Below are 12708 nucleotides of genomic sequence, written 5' to 3'. Positions count from 1 at the left end.
CCAAAAAAAGGCCACTCTTGGACAAAACATATTCTACCTAACTCATCTGAAACTTTAAAAGCCTGACCTTTCAGAAGTAGCAGAAATCCCTGCAAATGTCATTGATGTAAGAAAAAAATAGATTTTTTTAAAAAATCTAAATCTAGAGGTTCGTAGGAACAAATCATTTTACTCCTGTTTGAAATCTGGCGCTCTCTACCTGAAGGTACAATGACACTTGAAAATTTTAAAAAGCTGCCTGCTAATTTCTATAGTCTACAGCTGGCACAAATATCTGGATTTCAAACTGGATGTCTTCCACATCCGTCAAATGTCACCACTTTCCAAATCGGGGGTCTTGTTTGGTACACTCCTAGTATATAAACTCCCTGCAGAGACAACTAGCCATTTATAAGAATATTGTATGGTGACTGGAGGTTACGTTTAATTATCTTGAAAGTTACTGCAAGAATAATTGCTAATTTTTGTTCAAAGCACAGAAAAGTAGGCAGTGGAAGACAGGAGAGCCTGGCATGCTCTGGTTCATGGGGTCACGAAGGGTCGGACACGACTTAACTAAAAAACAACAATAGAAAAGTAGGAGAGAAACCAGAGGTCTTGTAGCACTTTTAAGACTAGTTTTTATTTTTCATAAGTTTTTGTGTGTCCAAGCACACATCTGGTGAACAGTGGCTGCAGCTGTGTCTCTGGGCAGTTTTAAATTATGGCGAGGGTGTATCAAGGAGGAGAACAACAGGGGGGGTTAATCCTAGGTTAAAAAAATAATAAACAATAGGTGGTGATTAATTTTGTTACAGAATAGTCAGTCTTATATGAAGACAGCAGAGTTAGCATATTCCAGGAATCTTAGATTTGTTCTCCAGTGACCACATCTGTGCTGACAGTTAAAAGTAAGGACATCTCTATAACTCCCTTGTTCACTACATGCCCCTTTCAAATCAATCATATTTCTTTTGAAGGTTTTTCATAGTAGTGCATGTATATATACACACACTAATCTATTTATTATGAAAGACAAGTCCTTATCCAAGTGCCATGGCTGTCCTTTAGCAGTAATCTTAAACCTTTCTAACCCACATTTATGCTTGAAAGGGCAAAAATGGAACTGGATATCACCCCTCATTTTTACCTTTCAAGTTTGTTCCAAATATACATACAGTAATCCAAATAGCTATCCTAAATCATTACGACACTTCAGAACTTGTAAAGGCACAGACATGGAGAGAGGCATAGTTTACCAAAAAAATTCAAGGTCTAAAGATGCTCTGCATTGATGTAGAACTTTGTTTTTTGTCAGCACACCACTTTTCACTATTCTTAATTCAGGGAACAGCAATAACGCCTGCTGCAGACCTAGGTGAAAGCTATCTACTTGAGTTTCATATGAATTTGGGGGAATCAGGAGTAAAATCAGGTCACAGAAGGGTCACCAACATTTTTGAAGCACTTTTACTGAGGAAGAGAATATTTGTATAATAAACAAAAATAAACAGGTTTTGTTAGAAGATACAAACACGAAATCACCTTCATCCCATATGTTCTTCCAGGGATGGCAAGATATAAAACTGAAAAAAGAAACATTTTAAGTCAGGATAGAAATAACTAGAGCTGCAGTACACTTAGCTTCTCCTTTGGGTCTTTGATGTTATGTTTCAAATGCACAAGACAAACAAGTGGAATTGATCTTCAAAACAAATTTTGCTCTGATGCCACAGTCAGAAGTGCTCACGTTGTCTTGGGGAGGGTCCCAACAGGCATGAACAAGCTCAAATATTTAAGTAATCCATAACACTTTGCTTCCATGTTCTATGCGGCGCTGACTCACCTCCAGTCAACTTTTAAGAACTGGGAAAGGGGTCATTTAAAACTTCAGTTTTCACTGTTCCAATCCATCAGCTTCCCTCCCTCAGCAAGAAAAAAACCTAATTAAGCTTCAGCACTAATTGATCTTCTGCAGTATGTGTAGAAGAAACATCCAATGGGAAGGAGAATTCAAAAAAATCCAGCAACACCACTTGAGAAGGCCCTCCTCAACCTTTCCTCCCGGGAGCCTTAGCACAGAACAACGCTTACCTTCTTTGCTGAGTTACCTGAAGAATACTTCAAGAATAAAGAACTTGAAGGCAAATGAGATGCTCTGAAGAGATGTTCAAGGCCTCCAAGGGAGCTGTTCCTCCCCTATGTAGCACCAACATACAGATTTTGAAAGGTCAATTTCCATCCATTCCCTTCAGATGCCCTCTGTGCAGAAGACATGTAGAAACAGCCCCAGCCTTGAGGAGGGAACACTGTCTTCTCAACATTCTTAGGTATCTTTGAGGATGTTGATCTTGGCACAAATCTTGAGAGCAGGACCCAGCTTGATGTTCATAGCGCTCATGAGATGCTCTTCTTTCAGCAAGAGCAAGGCCTGGCCATCAATCTCCTGGGAACGAAACTCTTCTGCAATCTCCTGGCAACCTAAAACATTTAGGTAGCACAGAAAACCTTGTGAGAGGTAAAAGCATGCAAGCAGGCAGCTCCTCCACCCAAGTGTGCCACTTAGTGTCATTCTGACCAACAGGAAACTATACAAAGTCCTTCAAGAGACTTCATACAGTGTCTTACTGATTCTGACAACAGCTTTGTAAAGTTCTTTTATTATCCCCATATTGTGATAAGAAACTCCAAGAACAACTTTGCAAAAGAATAGCCATGTTAAGCAGTTGCAGTAAAGTGAACTAAGTCTTTCCAGCACCTTAAAAGCTAGCCAGGTTTTATTCGACATAAGCTTTTGTGGCTTGAAGAAGCTTATGGCAAATAAAACTTCTGACTTTAGGCGCCAAATGCGTAATTTGTTTTCCATGCGCATAAAGAGTTCTTTAAAGGTACCAGACTGAACTGGAACTTTGTGGATAACAAATTATTTTTAGCCATTATGCTGTACACACAACTAGTCATTGTTATCTAAGTCATCACAGTTCATGGACCATGGATAGTAAATGCTGATATTAACCATATCTGGGCATTCCCTCTGCCCAGTGGTTCCCAAACCTGGGGCATCGCCAAACTCAGCAAGGGCCACCACAGAATTCTCTCATCCTTTCTCCCACCCCCAAAGCATCATATTGGGGAGCCACAGCAGTGGTCAGTAAGTCAAAATGGGGCCATGAGTCAAAAACATTTGGGACCCACTGCCTTTGCCCCTGCCCCAAACTGCAATAGTGGAAGAGAACAGAACACTGTTCAATGCACATACAACTTCTGCAATCCAATCAGTGTTGACAATACTGGGTTCCTATTCAAGGTTCAGTCCTGCTGCCACTCAAGTGTGAGAACCAGGGAAGGTCGGAAATGTTAAGTCTGCTGCGTGCATGTAGGCTAGAGTCTGCTGTACATGACTCGTCTTCCCTCACATTTCTAAATGGGTAGAACAACAGAATGCCCAAATTAGGCAGTTCTCTACTACTATCCTAAAAACATAAGCCTTTGTTGTGTCTATGTATTTGGCAATCCAGCATAAAACTATCAGCCAGCCCCTTTGGTACATGGGAGAAGGAGATGGCACTTGCCTTGAAGGGATGCAATGAACTCATATACTTCCTCCACACTCCAACGACTCGGATTGCTGGAGAGAAAGACTGGGTTGATACCATGTAGATCAGGAACAGGCTGAATCATGTTAGAGCTGGCAAGATCTCGCTCTCCATGGCTTGCCCTCACTGAAAGCGGTCCCGGTGAAGTTGGGGAGAGAGCTTCATCATAACTAGAGTTATCAGATCCTCTGCTTGAGTCTTCTTGGCCCTTCAAAAAACAAAGCACCAGAAGATACAGTGAAAAATATTTAGGAAGGAGAAGATCATTTTAAAACCCTACAGCTAAACCTACTTATCAACCAACACAGAGAGACTTAGTACATCACTGAGAAGTTAATAAGTGAATCCTTATGCACATCTCATTGATTCAATGCATCTATTCTAGCTGAAACTGGATTTAGTGGATTTAACCTGTAACAAGGTTGCAATATTGTTGTTCTGCACCATCAAGTCAGAACTGACTTATAGCAACTCTAATAGGGCTTTTCAAGGTAAGTGAAATACTTGAGTAAGTATTTCATCCCCCAGTCAGTTTCCATGGCTGAGTAGGGATTTGAATCCAGGCCTTTTAAGTTCTAGTCTATCACTCTATTCACTACATTACCCTGGGTATCTCAAGTCATATTAGTACCTCAGAAAAATTCCAAAAACTACATTTGAGCAATACACTTACTAGGATCTTTAAAGTCACAAAGAAACAAGCAAAATTTTGAGGGTGAAAACTAACAGGAGATGATGCACAGAAGCAAGATGACATCGTCCCACATCTGTTTTACTGTAGTAGTTGCTGACTGGCAAATCTCTAAGGAGACAGCTGTACTTATGTTGAGTAGCCATAGTAAAACCATATTCATATTAGCTTCAAATGATACAGCCCTGATGGCTTGGTTAAGTCAAGAGAAACGTTGGCATGATCCTGGCAACCAATGCAGGAGAAATTATGTCATAAAATAAATTTTATAAGCATAATTTAACATGCTGTGCTAAGGCTTACCATATTTACTTCAGCTCTAAACTGCAGTGTTAAAGAGACATGCCCTCAGTACACACATTACACAGGCAGTAAACATAGGATACTATATGCTGTGATTAATTCCAGCTTCACACTATGTTGGAGAAGACAAAATATACCGTATTTTTCGCTCTATAAGACGCACTTTTTTCCACAAAACCGGGAGGTGGAAAGTCTGTGCGTCTTATGGAGCGAAGAAAACAGATTATTTTTCCGTTTTCTTCTCCTAAAAATCTGGTGCGTCTTATGGAGAGGTGCGTCTTATGGAGCGAAAAATACGGTATTCTATGGAACAATGAGAAGGCAACAAAGAAGCCTAATGTATGAGGTAAGATGTGTTAAATGCTAACCAATCCTCCTAGCACTACTGTGTAAGAGCAGAACACTCTAGGTCGAAATCCACTCTACTAAGTAGGGAAGGACAACAGATGGTATTACATCCTTACCCGGTGTCGCTTGCCCTGGATCTTGGCTCGGGCAATTTCTGAGCTGCTGCGCCGAGGTCCACGCCGCCGGCGGGCATAATTTGCTTCTTGAAGCTCTTTCATTTTTTTCCTTTGCAGCCGAAGTTGATGGCTACAACCCACATTGTACCTGTCATATTGAAAGGGAGAAATTCTGTAAGGTCAGTTTTCCCTGAGGGGGGAGAGCAAAAGAGTGGGATGCTTTAAATATACACCTAAAGAACCTCTTCTTATTTTCATTGTATTTATATATTCATACCTTATCAGTCTGATTGCCATATTTTGTGTATAACCTGCAACATTTTGTGGCTTGTTATTTGTTATGTACATTCACCAAAATCCTAAAGGAATCTTAGTGTGTGGCTACATAGTGGGAAGAAGGCAAAATGATCCACTGTGAATTTCCTTTAGTCAACCACACATGAACCAGGGGAGACAGAGAGGACATTGGTGATCAGCCTTCTGCTGTAGCCATCCAAAAATGCAGCAGCCAAATTGCTTCCGGGGACTGATTACAGGGATCACACATAACCCCATTGTTGCAGCAACTCCACTGGCTATCAATCCATTTCCAGGCACAATTTAAAGTGCTGATTCTGGTGGATATAACACAGCAAAATTTAATTCCCAACGACGCTTTATCATTGTTTTCATTATTTACTGTAAGGAATGAAAACCTATTTGAAAAAAGAGTTGGTGAAAATCCCCACAGGAGAAGTGAGAGCTAAAATGGCTCACACTTGGAAGAATGCTCAAGGACTTTCATTCCAAAGATATCTAGACAGGATATGGACAGTAGCATTGACAAACTGACCTCACAAGATAAAATCCTTAGATGAAAAGTAGAAGAGGGTAACTTTATTAAATTTGGCCACCTCTGTTGACTTCAGGTTCTGAATCAAACTGTGAGAAGAATACTTAGAGAACTCATCTAGACCAGTGGTTCTCAACGTGGGCGATTTCATTTTTCAGGGGGACAGTAGAACGAAAAGGGGCGATGTGGGGGCAAGGGAACAGAAGGGGGCGGTAGGGAGGCGCTGGAGCGAGCCAGAGGCATCTGTGAAGGCGGCTGCAGCTGCGGTGCTGGCAGTGGATCCAGTGCCGCCACCGTGCCGCCACCAGACGATCCCGCTCTTTCTGCCTGCCACGTCTCGCCTTTCTCCCTTAGGGGAGCACCAAGTGTGGATCAGGTGGAAGGAAAGGGTCTCTCGGGTCCTCGCACGGTGAAGCGCTGCCTTGCACCCAGGTGGGGAGGGAGAGACGAGCTCCGTTTGTCCATCCTGCTTTCCCGCCCGTTGCAAGGCAATCGCGGAGAGAAACTGGTCAGTTTCAAGTGGCATGGCATCTCTTTGGGCGGGATCGCAAACGCATAGCGGAAAGACAGCCGCTCCTCTTTCTCCCTGAACCCCAAGGATCCATTCAGTGAAGGCGAAAAGGGCAGCATGTGAGTGGCTTGAGTATACCAGTCTGCTTCAAGAAGGGGGTGGCGGCGGCACTCCACATGGTTTTGACTCCAGCTCCCACAATCCCCTGCCCTTGGCCTTCCTGGCTGGAGTTTCTGGGATTTGGAGGCCAAAACATCTGAAGAGCCAATGTTTTCCTTCTGCAGTTTTAAGACTTCCCAATCCTTTAATACTGAAGGTATTCCCGCCCATTGCAAAGGAAGCACGGAGAGAAACAGGTCAGTTTGGGGTGGCGCGCCATATCTCATTCAGCTGTTCAGCAGTTGAGTTGTTTATTGTTTTGTTGGGTACTGTACTTGGAAAGTTGTTTTTAAAGGTAATTCATTATGGATGTTGTTGTAACCCTCCTCTCTCAAAGTAATTTGTGTGAGTAAATGTTGCAAAGAGTGTTAGTTACTCATTACTTTCTGACTACTGTAAAACCTTTAGGACTGTGAAGTGATTGGCATAAAACTTGAAAATTCCTTTCAAAATCTTCTGAAAAGATAATGTGAAAATGTTACATTGAACAAGTTTCATGTGTAGAAGGTTTGGGTTAGGGTCAACAGACTTTTGCATTATTCTAACAATGCTCCTTGAATTAAAAAAGGGAACAATTTAAAACTGCTACAAGGCAATATACAACCCTAATTTGCTTCTCTATTTCCTTAATACAAAGTCTATCTGCAGAATTTTTCTCTAACTTTGCTCTGCCTTTTCAAAAAAATTATTTTGAGACCCAAGTTGCTGTCTTAAATTTAGAGTTCAGACAGCAGCAAAATCAATATTCCTTTCCTTTCAAACAAATACTCTATTATTCTAAGATTCTCCGATTCTTAAGATTCTGTCAGGACTTGTAGCTGAAGTGACAAAACCAATTACTGGCACACCTCAGACATATTATTGGTCAGTAAGAAGAATAAGTCTTTTGGTGAAACTAGAATGGGTCATTAATACATAGTCCTGGCTATGTTTTCATCAGGATGTGGCCAGAAGCCATGGAGACATGTTGCTTTTAATTGCCACCCTTTAGGCACATTTAAGTGTCAGAGGTAGTTTGTGGAAGATAAAGTGAAGCTTCCCTCTCCTCAGCACCTTTTTTTCTTTTTTCTTTGTGTCTTTTTAACCCTTTTTACAGTGTGCATAAATATATATTTTCCTCAAATCTTAATTTAGTTTCAGAGTTTTTGTCTTGAAATTTTTAGTTCCTGCTTTGCGGTTTGTTTTTATGCCCTTTTTATATTTCTTTTTGTGTCTTAAAATTCACTTGTAACTAAATCATTAAATGCTACGGTTTTTTTCGGGCATTTCATTTTCTTGCAATTGAATTTTGTTTTCAGGGGTCACTGGATTTAAGTGTCATGAATGAATGAATGAATGAATGAATGAATGAATGAGATATCATCACCATGGGGAGGGGGGCGATGATAACTTCCTCAATGGTTCAAGGGGGTGTTTCTTTCAAAAAGGTTAAGAACCACTGATCTAGACTACTGGCCTGACATCTTTTAAGCTGGCCACAAATTTTATGTAATGGACTATAGGAAAGGACTGAAAGTAAAGATATTGATATGTATAAAATTAAATAATAATACTGTTTATGATTGCATAAGGCTATAGGTTTTGTATGTAAGTTATACTCTTTTGTCTTATCCTTAAGGGTTGTCAATAGAAATTTTAAATTAAAAAGCACACACACTTTGTCCTCACAACACCTAACTTTCTAATCTTCCCAAATGCTGCCTCTTCCCACTCCCTCTGCACCACCATTTCCTCACACTTTTCCCAAGGAAGAGGTAAGTATTAGATACAGGGAAGCAGGGATGGGGACTCAGAGGTCGCGAGTCTGACTTGAGTCGCACTAGTGATCTGACGTGGACTTGACTCTGGGGTTTCTGCAGAAGACTTGGACTTGACACGCGACTCGGAGCCATTTGTCCAAGTCACACTGTCGAGTCCCTACGGGCCTCTTCACCTGCTGCCACCTGCAACCACCCTCTTCACAGACAGCAAGCTGGCTTCCCTTCCAGGAGCTGGCTGCCACTCTACCCATGCATCCACCACCCAGCTGATATGCCAGGGCATGTTCAGAGGCAGAGGCCAGCTTCCCTTCCTGGAGCCAGCCCCTGCCTCCCTGGCGAATGTGCAAGGAAGGAAGGAAGTGAAGCCAGACCGCTCTCTCTATGCCTTGCAGACTTGCCAACATCCCTGCAGGGGAAGTAAGATCATCAGTCACTCCAATTAATTCCCAAAGGGGAGGCAAGAGGAGCCAGGGCCTTCCAATAGTTGGGATGTTTCCTGAGTGTGCCCCAGGTGAACTCCAGACACTGCAAATGCTCCTGAACCCCACCCCCAAACACACACAAGCCTTTCTTCTTCTAATAATCTGACCAAACTTAGAGCCATTTTACAAATACTCTACCATTCCAAATAAGCAATGTTCCCTCTCGCAGGCATAAAGGGCAATTTTGCCATACTGCCTTCTCCCAACTCTGGAGAGTGGATTTTTCAAAAGCATAAACAAATCCCATTCATGCTCCCTTGAAATCTGAGGGGAAGGCCAAGGTCCTGCCAAAATCATTAACCTGCCAAAGTCTAGGGGTGAACACTGGATCCCAGACTTCTAGAAGGTGGCCACCAAGGCATTACATACATTTTTATGATCAAGTTAGGAACCTGCAATTTATAGGTCAGTGATCATGAGACCTAAACATAATTTTAAATTTTAAAAAAGATTATGTTCATTTATCATTACCTCTTGGCGCATGTCACTGAACAGAACCTTTTGGAACCACGGAATTGATTGGCTGGACCGTATTTTCCACAAAATTCACATTTGAGAAGGTTACCTTTCTTGTCTTGCTCTAAGGAAATAAAGAGAGATTATACACTTTCAGTTAGTCAAGAAAATAATGTCATCAACTAGGAGCAGCAAAATCAATTCTTAAGACTTCTGCTTGAGAGGAAATTTGCTTGACTCAACTATGAAAGCTCCCATTTAAAAAAAAGTTGGAAGCTCTTTTAGTTGTTAAGCTACAAATACTGTGACAGTTAATATGCAATATATACACTCTGTGGAACAACCAGACATCTATCTTGATGGCACGGGTAGCAGAAGAATCTTCTTGCATGCCATTACTCTACACACCCCTTCAAGAAAAAGGAATCACGTCTAAGCACCTGAATTGGCTCTTGGCCACCTACATGCTTGAAAAAGAAAAATAATGAACTTTGAAAATCCAGTAACTTGTAGCAGGAGAATAACTCATCCCAACTCTGCAGTACTCCTTCCTGTTTATTACAGAATGTGGTAACTCTCACCTGCTATTATACTTTCTCCTCCTGGGGAGTCACCAGGCTGGTTCTCAGACTGCCTAGAAGGAGCACCAACCTGAAGAGGCTTTTCGAATTCTTTAAGGAGCTGAGAACAACCCACCTGGATTTGAGAGAGGTTGAGAGAAAGTCTGTATCAGTAAGCAACCCTCGCCAGAGCTTAAAGCAGGCTAAATTAGCAAGTTGGTCACCATGGCAGGGCAAAGAGAAAAGGAGAACAGCCTTTGTCCAGCCTACCCCAAGCCCTCAACCCTCTTACCGGGAAAGGCTCTGCCCCTTCCTGAATGACAAAGCCTTCTATGATGTGTGTAAGAATTTGAGGCTTGACGATAGCTTGTGGAAGTTTGGAGTCTCCTGTCTGACGGGTCAACATGGACAAAGTGGGCAGAGGAACAGTTGTAGGAGGGTTGGGCTCAATGGAGGTTGCATTTAGGGTGGCACCAGGGAAGGATTCTGATTTCTCTGAAAGAAAAAAAACAGCATTCACAATTAGATCCATTTGAACTCTCTATTTGATTATGAGGATTGGAAAAACAGCAAGACATATTCTGTTTGCAATATTGCACAGTCTGCAAGATGAATCCTAATCTGTCAGAACTAAGTCCTGTCTACTTCAACATTCTGCTCACATAGCAACCAACCAGTTCCCAATGTAAAGCTTACATTAAAAAACAACAACACCTAAGTAAATGTGCTGTATAATAAATGTGACCTGAAAAGCCACCCCCTTCCTGATCCAAATCCCTGGGATTCAGAGGCTTTGCTTTTGGTACATGTTTAAATTATACATCATCTAGATTCTGTTGTGAGCTTAGGCATACTGGTCTCCATTATACCCACAACCTGAATCTTCTGCATGTCTTAGTCAAAATAACTACTCTACACATAGAAGACAGAACTCACCCCTGTGCCCTTCACCTACAAGACCACCCTTATCTTCTGTAGCTTTAGGACTCTCAGCAACAGGAGAAGACTTGGTAGTCAGGAGAGAAGGTGGTGCATTGGACTCCTCCTTCTCCTCTTCCGATTCTGCCTTGCGCTTCACTGCCAAGGTCTGTGGCTTGCTCTATGTAGGGAGAATTAGAAGATTTCAACAGGTAAGTAGACCAAGAGTGAAATGGACTCAATTCCAGAGACTATTTGAGAAAAGAAAAACTGTCCATTTCCTAGAAGCTCTTGTTTTATACCAGCGGCTCTCACCCTTAGGTAACCCAAATGTTCTCGGACTGCAGTTCCCAGAAGCCTTCACTCACCAGGGTTTCTGGAAGTTGCAGTCCAAGAAAACCTGGGTTACTCCAGTTTGGGAACCACTCAACATGCAAGTGAACCTCATACAGCAGCAATTTGTGCTTTCACCAACTACCCCCGAAAGCTACTCTTGAAAAGCCTGAAGACCCTTTGAAACAGCACAGAATGCTGTGCAAAGGCAACTGAAAGAAAAAGTGATGGCAATTAATTAACAACTGAAACAATCTGCAGATTAATACCTCTCTTCTTTCTTTCTTTTAATTGTAGCAACTATCTTGGAGTTTGGCTACTTAACTCATTTGCTCAAAACCATATCTAACTATTTTGTTTACACTAAAAACTCTCAAAATATCTTACAGTAATTTTAAAAATAGCTATAATAAATTACTATAACTGCAATCCAGCAAAGCCAATGGTGGCAATGCCCAAAATGTAGGTCCCTATGTTCTGTAATCCTGTCACAAAACAAACGTTGGTTGAACGACAGAGTAATCTTTCATCCAGAGAGTGAGGAAACCACCTACCACTGCTCCCTCTCTGGGCAGACTGGAATAGGGTAAATAAGAATATGTTGTTCTTTTTGTTTCACAGAGTTAATAGTTCAAGTGAAATTGGAGGTTTGCCAGAAATGAAAGATCAAAACATTTGAGCTATCAGGCATGGGCAGAGGAGAAACAAGACCAGCAAAACCCGTTCAAGACAGTCAAGCTTTTCCTGAAGGCTTGCAGACATGTCAAAGACCAAGAAAAAGCAAATGAGATATCTGCAAGTGTTATACCTCTTTCAATGACCCAAAACCAATACAGGAAGGAATGATACAAGTTACTGTTACATCATCGTTTATCACATTCTCAGTTAGATAAAAGAATATGGCAGAATTCAAATAAAGGTTGTTCCAAGGGTTGGTCAAGCAGAATCACTGATGCAGATGGCAGGTGGATGGACTGATACACTGGACAACCTGCTATTGAACGTTTATGTTTGCTACACTTCAATCAATATTCCTGAAAGCAGTTGCTACCAAATCGTCTTGTCATGCAGGTGAATACACAGCCAACGTATTAATGAAAAAGACTGAGGTAGTAGGTCCTTTGAGGGTACAAACCCTTGTAACAGATGATGTAACAGGAAAACTGGGCTGCGAATAAATATTAATGGAAAACCCTCCTCGTTTAATAATATTTGGCTGCCTTGCTCATGAGCTGAATCTTCTGGTAAAGGAAAGCATGAATACAATCAAGAAAATAATGGCAATTCTGAAGGCATTCCACAATCATCATATTGCTAATCAGACTCTGGAAGAAACTGCAGAAAGAGAACCAGGCAGTTTTATTGCCAGCAGAAGCTAGATGAGGCTCAGTTACAAAATGTTCAGAGTTGGTTGTGGTCAAAGTGTCTGCAGTGTGCTTCAATCAATAACGTGGTATCAGTGTTTATTTCTGTAAATATTCAGAAGCAGATTCTTGACAATGTTATCTTCTGCGTTCATGTTCAAAAGGGATACAATTTGCTATTACCAGCTTCAGCAGCTACAAAGAAACCTGAAGCAGGCACTCCAGACCTTTTGAACATTTCTGGAATACTCACATAATTAAAAGAAAATTTAACTAAGCTTTTGCTTTCTCTACCTCAAT

The 12708-nt window shown here is 41.5% G+C and overlaps 1 protein-coding gene across 5 annotated transcripts in view; it reads right to left on the bottom strand.

Moving 5' to 3' along the window:
* Positions 1-603: 603 nt before the first annotated feature.
* Positions 604-12708, bottom strand: part of PHC1 (polyhomeotic homolog 1) — a 37801-nt gene continuing 25696 nt past the window's right edge. For all 5 annotated transcript variants that reach the window (XM_078386673.1, XM_020814687.3, XM_020814689.3 and 2 more), the window contains 7 exons: positions 10730-10892; positions 10086-10288; positions 9815-9929; positions 9249-9357; positions 5034-5181; positions 3552-3783; positions 604-2460 (listed from right to left, as the gene is read on the bottom strand). In XM_078386673.1, the coding sequence (XP_078242799.1) occupies positions 2306-2460; positions 3552-3783; positions 5034-5181; positions 9249-9357; positions 9815-9929; positions 10086-10288; positions 10730-10892 (1125 nt within the window). In that variant the 3' untranslated portion in view covers positions 604-2305. The remainder of the gene's footprint in view (positions 2461-3551; positions 3784-5033; positions 5182-9248; positions 9358-9814; positions 9930-10085; positions 10289-10729; positions 10893-12708) is intronic.

This window comes from Pogona vitticeps, chromosome 2, assembly GCF_051106095.1.
Source record: "Pogona vitticeps strain Pit_001003342236 chromosome 2, PviZW2.1, whole genome shotgun sequence".
Taxonomy (NCBI): Eukaryota; Metazoa; Chordata; class Lepidosauria; order Squamata; family Agamidae; genus Pogona; species Pogona vitticeps.
The sequence above is the reverse complement of the archived record's forward strand: the minus strand, read 5'-3'. Positions and strand labels throughout refer to the sequence as shown.